General features: G+C 32.6%; 1 protein-coding gene across 1 annotated transcript in view; it reads left to right on the top strand.

Moving 5' to 3' along the window:
• LOC134715469 (hemicentin-1-like) overlaps positions 1–12735 on the top strand; it is a 57489-nt gene that overhangs the window by 5637 nt on the left and 39117 nt on the right. Inside the window, exons 5-9 of the mRNA XM_063577691.1 lie at positions 447–653; positions 3008–3199; positions 5820–6064; positions 7003–7325; positions 8409–8683. Of these exons, the coding sequence (XP_063433761.1) occupies positions 447–653; positions 3008–3199; positions 5820–6064; positions 7003–7325; positions 8409–8683 (1242 nt within the window). The remainder of the gene's footprint in view (positions 1–446; positions 654–3007; positions 3200–5819; positions 6065–7002; positions 7326–8408; positions 8684–12735) is intronic.

A 12735-nucleotide genomic window follows, 5' to 3' on the forward strand; every position in this document is an offset into this window, starting at 1 on the left:
TCTTTTGTTAAAACATATTATAAAACTTTCTCACAATTTATTAAAAAAAAAAACATCTCTAAGATTTTTTTTACGCACACAATTGTGTTTTTGTTTCATGAACAATCTATCAAAATTTAGGCAATTGTTAACGACTGATAGCTTGGAAAACAGCTCTCAGTGACCCACACTTTTTATGACACTTTTAAAAAAAACATAGTCAAATCTTCCTGTTGGCAAAGTATAAGAAACTCAATTTCAAGAAATATACTAGTATATCATCTACCTTAGATTGATACTTAATTTCGACAAATATACTACCATTTTATTGTTTTTTGAGAAATCAATATTGTTTATATAAATGTATTTGATATATATATGTCTACAATGTCACATGATGTCATCAAAGGAAACAAAGTACATATATTTCACATTACAATATTTAAATATAAGTAACTGGATTTTAGTAAATGGTGGATGGGGATCATGGTATCCATGGACAACGTGGGCAAACTGTTCGAATGAATGTAGAGAAGATGGTTCAATATCACCTACAAGGACACGAACAAGAGAGAGGCTCTGTGATAATCCATCACCCGCATGTCATGGGAGATCCTGTTTCGGCTTGACCCTAGAAAATTCAACTGAAGAGTGCAACGCACAATATTGTCAAAGTAACTTATTTTTATATATATCATTTTTTACGTGGGAGATAAAAAGTATCAGCTTTGATACATCACATTAAAAACGCAAGTAATGTATAGTAAGATAAATATTTGCTATCACTTATGATTTTCATGTTTCAAAAACAATTCGCTTATATAAAATAAAAAACAAAAGGAGAATAACTCTGTATCGGTAAGGCCGGTCAAAATTTCTCTTAGTATATAACGAGATATTTGCCATACATTGAATTAGTGATCATGAGTTTCTGTAACGGTTGTGAGGGGAGAGGCCATTAAAAACAACTTTGTTATTGGAGATAACTCATTCAAAGATTGGTTTTCGATTCAGTGGTGTCATTCATAAAAGTGCATTAACTGTTCGATATCATATATAAATAACATATACAAGTAATCAAAACTTTGCGAAAGAATCAAACGTAGCAATTAATTTAAGCGAAGGAAAACAAAATAGATATCAAAACAACAGCAATAGGTCTTTCCATTGAAAATGGGAAAACCATAATAAATGTGTTATACCAACTTATAGTTGATCAATTCGAAGGTTGCATTAGGAATATTCAATGTCAGCGCTGGTGAAAGAATCTTCAGCGCACGACAGGATTAGAAAACCCCACTAAATACGTATATAGAAAATGTAGATAGTATATAAGAACTAATAAATGTTATATGTGATGTTAAATGTTAAATACGTGCTGTATTCTTTTATATCTTAAAAAAAATGGTTTCCAAAATTCTTGTCGAATAGAAAAGGAAATAGTACAACAGTAACTGTAAGTCTAGAAGATATTTTTTTCTAAATTACTACCTTATAGTTTTTATGAGATCCTTTAAACAATTAATATTAATTATTATAAGCTATTTTAAACACCATCCGCTTCACGTACAACATCAATATATACACATGGCAAAAAGTACTGCAACACCTTGATTTTTTTTTAAAACTTGAAAAATTAGCCTCTTATTTTGGATGGAATTTGATAAAATATTTGTTAAAAAAATATTGAAACGTAGTTAATGATAACATTGGCATTAAAAGGATAAAAAAAGTATGGAAAAAAATGTTTTATCTATCCCAAACTTTTTTAACATAATGAAGTGTATTTTGTACAAAAAAAATGCATTTTACAACTTTTACGGTAGTCGAACTTTACAATGTCAGACATTTCAAATTTAATCTTTAGATGATTGTTCACATCATAGTTGGTCGTTATACGCCAAAGAATTAGTATTTTGTGTACATCCTGCATTCAAACGGATAACTGCATCTTAACGTCTTCTGATTCCTGCCGACTTATTTGTTGCTAAGGTAGCAGCAACCATTCCTGACGAAGAGTATTGTTTATTTCATAACGTGTTTGAACTGGGGTGTCCTTTCGTACATTTTACGTCCAAAAATGTCCCATGTATGCTCTATATGGTTCAAATTCGGGCTATGGTCGGTCCAAGAAGATAAATCGAATTCCATTGGAACATTCGATCTTTCTCCGAAATGCTAATTTCCAAATTTGGCGAGCTCTGCACTATATTGGATACGGGCAACTGTGTGTCTGTTCAGAGGCAAATGTCCCCGAAATGGTCTGGTCGCACGATAACCGGCAGCTATGGGCCGATCTCGAACAGTTCTTGTTTAGGTTTCTGTACGGTCATCAATCTCTTTTTGGGATTGTATTGTTTGCAATGGGTTTCCTTCTGACCAACCTTCTTTTTGCTTGTTTTCCCTAGAAGATGTTTTAGGAGGGTCTTCTTGATCTCGGAAGGTCTTTAACATCGTTTGTTGCCTGCTTTTTACTCTCAAAACGACTTATAGTGGAATGGTGTTGACCAACAATACGTGCAATTGTCACAACGACATACCTGCTTCTCTCATGCTGATTATCTGCCATATTTCTGCAGTTATGAGTTGTGGATGACCAATTACAAGGTGTCAATCACATAAATTTATAAACTTGGTTATATAAAGTGTTGAACACAATGAGGATAAAAACATTTGTTTTGTTGTTTAAGATTGCAGTAGCTGCATGTGCAGATAAGGACTTATGGAATCAATATTTATTGATAAAACTCCGATGATATTTACTAGTTCTATTTCAACAAATTTTATCACAAATAAATAAAGAGTGTATTTTTAATTTGAATTTCAAATTGGTGTTGCAATACTTTTTTCCATGTGTATAGATTGTTTGAATTTCCTCATTTTCCAAAACAGTTTTAATAGATACAGTCATGTTCGACAGATTTTTGTGGAAAAGCAAACTTTAAGAATAACATACAACTGCCAATCTGGAAGATATAAGTTTGTATGTAAGAAACCTTAGTCAGTTGATATTCATCGATATTTGTAGTTGATGGCGGATGGTCAACTTTCAAATCATGGTCTGGATGGACTCAATGTAGCCAAAGTTGTGGAGGAGGATTAAGAGAGATAACCAGATTTAGATCTTGTACAAATCCTACACCTTTGCATGGTGGTGAAAACTGCAATGGACCTAATACCAATGTCGCGTTTGAAGATTGCAATACACTGAAATGTCAAAGTAAGTTTTTACTAAACCAGCGTTATGATCTGATTGAAAATCCTTATCACTTGACGTATTTCGTTGTATGTTTGCCTTCACAAGGAACAAATATTGTTGAAATCGTCAGACGACTCCTTTTAGGATAGGAGATATTTCGCTGAAATAACTATTGTAACCATTGCTATTTCTACGTGTTTACATATTACATTGTATTTTGATCTGAGGTCACTGATGAGTCTTACATTGACGAAACGCGCGTCTGGCGTATCAAACTATAAGCCTGGTATCTTTTATAACAATATGCTAACTAAATAAACTCATCATAAATACCATGATTAAATTTTGAATTAACGTTGGACTCGCGTTTTGTCTACATAAAACTCATCAGTGACGCTCAAATTCCAAAAGTTAAAATGCCAAATAACAAACGAAGATGAAGAGCATCGAGGACGAAAATTTCAAATACAGCTAAAGTTCATCTAATCCTGAGGTAGAAAAGTCTTAGTATTTCCGAAATTCAAACGTTTTGTAAACAGTTAATTTATAAATATGACCATATCAATGATAATTCATCTCAGCACAGAAGTTAGTATAGAAAGAAAAAATATATGAGAAAAATAATTAACAAAAAAGGATTGATAAATAGATCAACTTGGTCGAAATCGTCAGTTAATTATTGAAGGTGATATGAAAATGACGATCTTAGCCATTCTTTTGCTTTTTTATAAAACAACAAATGAGAAGATGTGGTATCCTAATGTTCCAGACCATATGAGTATTTGGACCATACGCGTATGGTCCCGACCGTACGGGTATAGTCGGGGTAATTAACACTTTGTTACAGTTTATTTGAATACCTCTAAACTTTGCATATGGTATGACTGTTCCTCAAAAACACGCTATAATATAGGTCATTTTATCATCATATTATAATAAAGAGATGAACTGAATAAAAATAAGAAGTTCCTCATAGCTAATTTGACAACATAGTCAAAACTACAATAAATACATTTAATACCGATCGATGTTTATTACCTATTTGTTATTACGAGTGAATAGCAATATGTCGACTTGAAAAGATAACTTCCAAAAATTTCTCAATAAACTTTTACACAAAAAGTCAATGGCAAGGAACATATTTTATTTAAGTTGTTTTATGAATATGGTGTACTGTAGTCATATTACGATATTTGAAATCTAGAGCTTAATTAACACCGTAGACACATCGGTATAACCCAAAACCTCGACATCAATGTGCGCAGCTGCAAAGACTGCTATCTTTTCACTTGCAAACAAAAAGTGTAACGGAAAAGGATCGTGCACAACCATGACGTGCACATGTACATGCGAAAACAGTGTGGAAGAAAATGTCACCATAATCCTACATGCAAGAATGTAGTAAGCGATTAAAATTAACATTGGCATCAATGTTTAATTTAACGTAGCCTTTTAGATTAATACATTGTCATGTAACCATCATTGTTTTTTTTTTTTTTTTTTTTTTTTTTTTTTTTTTTTTTTTAAAGTTTATTGTATTATTGAAACGTTTGTAATGCATATTCGAAAAAAATACATATAGGGTCAAAATACTCATATGATCCGGCCCGTTAATAACCATACGAGTATAACCGACGAAGATCAAATCAATAATATTTCACCGTACGGCCTTCAACTTATATTGCATTGATGCAATGAATGACGTGTTCAACGGTATCTTTTTGAAGCACATGAGATAACCCTCGATTTTTGGTGGAACTCCTGTTGCTCAGTCTTTTAGTGTTCTGTGTTGTGTGCAGTAGACTGTATCTCTTATGGTCATTTTTCGGTTTTTTTTCTATGCAATGTCTGCTTGTTTTCGACTTCATAAAAAAGGGACATGTTAAAAATTTTGGCGATTCAAATGCAGTGGATAAAAGAGGGACGAAAAATACCAGAGGGACAGTAAAACGCATAAATCGAAATAAACTGAAAACGCCTGGCTTAATTGGAAAAGACAAACATACAAACAATAGAACACATGACACAACATAAAAAACTAAAGAATAAACAAGACGAACCAATTTGAGAATGAAAACGATGAATATGCAAATGGGACAACAATCCGATCAAATAGCAGTAGAAAGCTCAAGATCAAAAAACTATTCAGATTAAATTTTGTGAACCTTAGGTTAACATGTCATTTAGGTTATCATGTCCTTACTATGATCAATTATGCTCATAGAAATAAGTTTTGTTTATCTCTTGAATAAACCTTGTATTTCAAATAATACACGATTAATTCATTTTGAAATCAGAAAAATCAATACGGTCATGATTATAGAAATGCTTTTAAAAGAGAAAAACAGGGGTAAATGTAACTTTTTGTCTAATTTAATATATATGCTGTTCCCAGATATAAGTAAGTACGATACCACCAAATTGTTTTCCATATTTGGAATATAAGTTATAAATAGGGCTAAACATTATAAACCTGATATCCTTTCATACCCCGCACAGCTGCATCAAATTGTGTAACCTGTTTTAATGGTTAATTAAATTCAAAAGTATAAATATACCAAAAATCAAACAAAAATCCCCGAGGAAAACCCTGAATATTACAATTTCAAATAAAGCATGTTTTGTATTTTTTTATTTATAGGTTTTTGTATATGTTCAGGATACGGCGGTGTCCATTACCACACACCAGATGGTGCAGATCTACATTTTATGCGAACATCTAAATATAGCTTGTGGGAGTCTACATTTCCAAATGATCCGTGTTCATTCAGAGTCGAAACGAAAAACAAAAGAAGATATGGTTATTTGCTTTCTTTCTATCCTCTGTTGATTGATTTATATATCATGAATACAACAATTAGTATACTGCAAAACGCTGTTACTATGGTAAATTTTGTTTGTTTGTTGATTATACCTGAATGTTATACCTTAATAATCAGTTGCACAAGACTTATTGATTGTATAGTTTATAACGCTCTCATGAAAAACGAGTTATCTAACGGTTAATTTTGTTTTGTTTAATGTAACCTCCAACTTAAGGAAAAAAGTTGACTTTACTGATGTTCAAAAGTCATAACTAGACTGAGAAATAACAAACACGGGTTACAAACTTAAACTGATGATATTATTTCTTTATAACAATAATGTTCAACTGAAGTTCTCATACCTTTTTACCGTTTAGGGAGTTGTTTCGTAAAATTCAACATTTAAGAAAAGAAATACATTCATGTAATGTCATCATAAAACAAAAAGACTTGAAAGGGTCAAACATAATTTTAAGAATTAACTAATTTCATTTTGAAAATTAAATGATTTTAGGAAGTTAACTCTATTGAATCTATGGTATGAAACAAAAACAAAATATTTTTTACAAGGCAAGGATTGTCTCAGTTGTATATGAGAAAAAACAAATGATTTTGTCATGTGATTGTGAATTACCAATTTTTTACTCTTTAAAAAGGGGGCAAAAGAAACTTAAGCAATATCCGCTTTCATCTTTGAAACATATATATTCTATAACCAGTGGAAAAAACTAAGTTTGGAACTAAATTACACGAATGTCTGTACTATTAATGTTTCCGTCTTTTCGATATAACCACGAAAGTGTGGTATACACTTTTAGATAACCCAATACGCGAGTTATTTAGTATGCACATATTACTGTCATTCATTAAATAAATATACAGATATGCATTGTCCTCATTTAAGATTGCAAAACCCCTATTCGAGAGAGATGTGTTCGAAACGAGCTCTGAAACTGTTTTTTTTTTGTTATTTTTTTTACCTTTTAATACACACAACTGCTTGTTGTTCTTCTACCTTAGGTAAATGGTATAGCCATAGAACTACCAACCGTATTGGTAAATAAATCAATGGAAATAACAAGAAGTGGGAGTTTCATCACAGCAGTTCATTCCAAATGTAACATACGGGTCCAGTTTGATGGTGATCACATGATCAATTTAAAGGTTTCTAAAAATACTTTTGCTGGAAAGTTAACTGGTCTTTGTGGGAACTGTAATGGGAATAAACAAGATGACTACCAAACCAAGTCCGTAACCGTTGTTTCTGAGAAGGAATGGGATGACAACAAAGTCATATCAAATAGTTTCAAAGATTCGGATGGTGGTGAACAACCATTAATTAAGTAAGAAAATGTACGAATAGAGCTTGTATTCCTTTCAGGGAATTTATATAATTTGACGTTTAGTATCTTAATCATATTTAAGTAAAAAGTAGGATAAAAAAACGTTCTCCGAGAAAAATTGATAAAAGAAAGTCCCTAATCAAATATCAAAATCAAAACTTCAAACATAACAACTGAATGGATAAAAACTGTCATACTGCTGAATTTGTATAGTAAACCATTCCTTTTAATTTATTGTTAGTCATAGCTGTATTAGTACTCGTTGGTGTAGAATTACATGGACTTTAATTACTTTACAAAACGATCACGTAAAAGATTTCAATCGCTGAAATAATTTAGAGATTATATTTTGATTTGATATTTTACGAAGCAATTCAAAGCGATTGAAAAAGAGTTTATATATTTTTTGGATTGAATATTTTTATTAAGGTGGTATGGATGTCTTCCTTCATCTTGGATTGTAAAAAACAGAGAACCAATAGTCCAGATTTTCAATCTAGTTAGCAAAATTTGATGCAGGAATGTAGATATTTAATGTGAATTTACATTAAAATGAACCAATTCATAAGAATATAACTTATAAATATTAAAATGTTTGCAAATGTTGATTAGTTTTGGTTGTTTAAAATAAATGAAATTAGCATTTTAAGGGGAGGTAACTCTAAAACAGTGCATTTTCTGAAGGATTCTATATGAAATTTTCCTATTTTGTATTTAAGCCGGAAAAAACGTACGGTGACCCTATCTTTTCTTTTGATATTCTCAAAGCAGTGTCTGAAAGCTATCTTTTCCTTAAGTATTTAACAATTCTCTCATGTTGTTTAATTTCTCATCAAAAAATGGTGTTTTTTCCTTTATATTCCATACAAAATATGTAATTTTGTCACGTTCTGTAGCTTGAGGAAATGCACGGAGACCTATCATTTTTATTATATTTTTCAACATATACCAATAGTACTAGGTTTTGGCAAAGTATGAACAAATTCTATCATTTTTATTTTAGACTCCCATACCACCTTAAGGGGTCATATGATAAAGTTAGTAAATACCTTACATCGTGTTAATGTTAAATCTTCTCAACAGTTTAGTTGGAGTTCATGACCAAAGTAAATGTTCAGTAAAAGACAAAGTTCGAGCTATGAAGGATGATCATTGCTGGTACCTTATGTCAGAATCCAGTCCATTTAAGATTTGTAAAGAATCAAAGAAAGTAGATTTTGCCAAGAAGTACTCTAGTTGTGAATTTGATGTTTGCTTCTCTGATCACGAAAATTCCCATTGTCCAACATTACAGCATACAGCATATGAATGTAGTCAACATGGATATATGGTGAAATGGAGAAACTCAAATATTTGTCGTAAGTTTTTAACTGTTTTTAAACAATATTGTTTGCCAAAACAATTAATGACGTAGAGAGATATGTGCGTAACACCTCTGTACACAAGCTTTTTCATTTTATAGGCTCAAAATTTAAAGTGAATATTTCTTTTAATCAAATAGACCTGCTTAGAGACAGAAATTACCTTCATGTTGAAATGTCGCAATTGTCTTTGACCACAATGCCGTCATATTTTTCGAATATGACGTCACCAAATTTTTACTTACATACTAACATGGAGAACACAACAGTTGTCAAATAAAGAACAACATAATTATATTTACATTTCCGTTGAAGCGTATATCATTTCCCTTTTGTAAATAGAGTAAGGGGTCTAGTTGTTTCAATCATTGTAGGTGGGCGATTTCTATCTATAAGGTAGCTGTATCTTCCGACTCTCATGTCTGTTTTATTTGTTTTCGTAACTTTTTACATTTCAAACCGTCAGTTTTCTCCCTTAGGCTTGAGAAAACGGTGATAGTCCATCGGAAGAAGACGATAAATGTCTGACCCGTGTTAAGAGAGAGCCATATCTCTTGAACGTAAAAGACACCCTTGTAGATTTTGAAAAGAGCAGGCTAATGTCGCTACAAGGCAGCACTCGCACCCGCAAAGTGAGAGGGGAGTAATAAAAGTTACAAAACTTGTTTCCCAATCCACTATAAATAAATATGTTTAAACTAAACTCATCTAATACATGTACAAATGAGACATGAACAAGGAAATTCAAACATGAACACAAATATATAAATTTATTTATATACTGAGTGCCAATGAAAACGCACCACTTTGTTTTTCAAAAATAAAATTTATAATTACAAATCATAATTTTCAAAAGAACTTGTTCTTGAAAGTTAACAATTTTAACAATATATTGATGTCAAACAAAAAGGTTTTATTGTTATCTTTCGGGCGCAATAGGTAAAAGAAACATCCAAGGTCGAATCATCAACCTACAGTCCTAACAAAAAGTGTTACAACCCCGTAGTGCACCGCAATCTAGACAGCGGCGTGGAATTGATCATCCGGGACGTTTAATGTGATCCCGAGGAAATTTATTCCACTTTTCCCGCAAAGCAAACTCAAGTAGACTTTATGATATTGTTGGTGGTTTTCATCGTTTAAACCATGTCAAATCTGATGCAAAATTTGGTTGATCGGACAAATATTCGGCGAAAGGCATGAATTGTGGCCAAGGCGGATGCCAAATGTCTATGTAACCACCAATGACGGTTTTTGGTACATAATGAATGATTTTAGGTCTTCATAATTCGATATTTACGCCAGACGGCCGTTAAGATGGCACTAAGGAAAGATTGTGGTGCTCTTTAACAATTCCTGCGCACATGGTGCTTAACTGAAATTGCTCCAAAGGTTCTATCGTGACCACCATTGTACACTCGTGACCTTTGGACAGCCATCAGAGTCGATATCGGATATCTTAAAGACCAAATGTATCGGTCTTGCTTAGCGTTTCTTGCTTTTTATACCTCGTTATCATTAACTGATCCATTTTGGTTGAATTTGTGGATGAGTTTGATTTTTGTAGAGGCTACAACATCAGTTTTCTCGTTATTGTATGCTGTGAAAGGCTTTATAGGATCATGCCCAAATCTGCGTGTCGCTGGTTGTCAGAAAGTCCTGGCATTTACTCAGATGTGTATTGCAGTTTCGTTACAATAAGGGCGGGAAAACTCATGACATTAAACAAGCTTTGAATGACAAATCTTGAAAATGGTGCGTATGTTGAAAAGCGGTGAACTCGGTTTATGTCCGTTCAAAATAACCCTTACTTCACATTTGTTCCAAAAATTACCCAACCGTGAAGTTGCCGAAAATTGTTGTAAAAGTCATTTTCAACCAACTCTTCAAAGTTTTAATATAAATAAAATAAAAACTATAAGATTTTTTTGAAAAACAAAAGTGTTGCGTTTTCATTGGCACTCAGTATACATGTATTTAAGCTAGCCTTTTTAGCTCACCTGGCCAAAAGGTCAAGTGAGCTTTTCTCATCACTTGGCGTCCGTCGTCGTCGTCGTCATCGTCATCGTCGTCGTCTGTCGTCGTTAACAATTTTTCAAACATCTTCTCCTCTGAAACTACTGAATGGATTTAAATGAAACTTAGCATGACTGTTCCTTAGATTATTCTGCACAAAGTGTGTGCTTCGATTTTTGATCCGTCAAAAAACATGGCCGCCGTTACTTAAAATAGAACATAGGGGTCAAATGCATTTTTTGGCTTATATCTCAAAAACGAAAGCATTTAGAGCAAATCTGACATGGGGGGGGGGGGGGGGGGTGAAATGTTCATAAGGTCAAGATCTATCAGCCCTGAAATTTTTAGATGAATCAAACAAACCATTGTTGGGTTGCTGCCACTTAATTGGTAATTTTAAGGAAATTTTGCAGTTTTTTGTCATTATCTTGAATATTATTATAGATAAAGATAAACTGTAAACAGCACAAATGATCAGCAAAGTAAGATCTACAAATTAGTAAATATGACCAAAATTGTCAATCGACCCCTTAAGGGGTTATTGTCCTTTGATGACAATTTTTCACAATTTCTTCATCATATTTGCCAACTTTTAAAAAACTTCTCCTCTGAAACTACTGAATGGATTTGGATGAAACTTAGCACGATTGTTCCTTAGATTATCCTGCACAGAGTTTGTGCTTCGATTTTTGATCCGTCAAAAAACATGGCCGCCGTTACTTAAAATAGAACATAGGGGTCAAATGCAGTTTTTTGGCTTATATCTCAAAAACGATAGCATTTAGAGCAAATCTGACATGGGGGGGAAAATGTTCATTAGGTCAAGATCTATCAGCCCTGAAATTTTCAGATGAATCAAACAAACCATTGTTGGGTTGCTGCCACTTAATTGGTAATTTTAAGGAAATTTTGCAGTTTTTGGTCATTATCTTGAATATTATTATAGATAAAAATAAACTGTAAACAGCAAAAATGATCAGCAAAGTAAGATCTACAAAAACGTTATATGACCAAAATTGTCAATTGACCCCTAAGGGGTTATTGTCCTTTAATGACAATTTTTCACAATTTGTTCATCATATTTGCTAACTTTAAAAAATCTTCTCCTCTGAAACTACTGAATGGATTTGGATGAAACTTATCATGATTGTTTCTTAAATTATCCTGCACAAAGTTTGTGCTTCGATTTTTGATCCGTCAAAAAACTTGGCCGCCGTTACTTAAAATAGAACATAGGGGTCAAATGCAGATTTTGGCTTATATCTCAAAAACGAAAGCATTTAGAGCAAATCTGACATGGGGGGGGGGGGGGGGGGTGAAATGTTCATTAGGTCAAGATCTATCAGCCCTGAAATTTTCAGATGAATCAAACAAACCATTTTTGGGTTGCTGCCACTTAATTGGTAATTTTAAGGAAATTTTGCAGTTTTTGGTCATTATCTTGAATATTATTATAGATAAAGATAAACTGTTAACAGCAAAAATGATCAGCAAAGTAAGATCTACAAATAAGTTAATATGACCAAAATTGTCAATTGATCCATTAAGGGGTAATTGTCCTTTGATGACAATTTTTCACAATCTGTTCATCATATTTGCTAACTTTAAAAAATCTTCTCCTCTGAAACTACTGAATGGATTTGGATGAAACTTAGCATGATTGTTCCTTAGATTATCCTGCACAAAGTTTGTGCTTCGATTTTTGATCCGTCAAAAAACATGGCCGCCGTTACTTAAAATAGAACATTGGGCTCAAATGCAGTTTTTGGCTTATATCTCAAAAACTCCAGCATTTAGAGCAAATAAGACAAGAAGTTAAAGTATTTATTAGGTCAAGGTCTACCTGTTCTGAAATTTTCAGCCGAATTGGGTAACTTGTTTTTCAGGTATAATGCCCCTGAATTGATGATTTTAAAGAAATTTTGCAGTTTTTGGTTATTATCTTGAATATTACTATAGATACACATAAACTGTTATAGCAAAAATGTTAAGCAAAGTAAGATCTACAAATAAGTCAATTTGACCAAAATTGT

Source organism: Mytilus trossulus, chromosome 1, assembly GCF_036588685.1.
Source record: "Mytilus trossulus isolate FHL-02 chromosome 1, PNRI_Mtr1.1.1.hap1, whole genome shotgun sequence".
NCBI lineage: Eukaryota > Metazoa > Mollusca > Bivalvia > Mytilida > Mytilidae > Mytilus > Mytilus trossulus.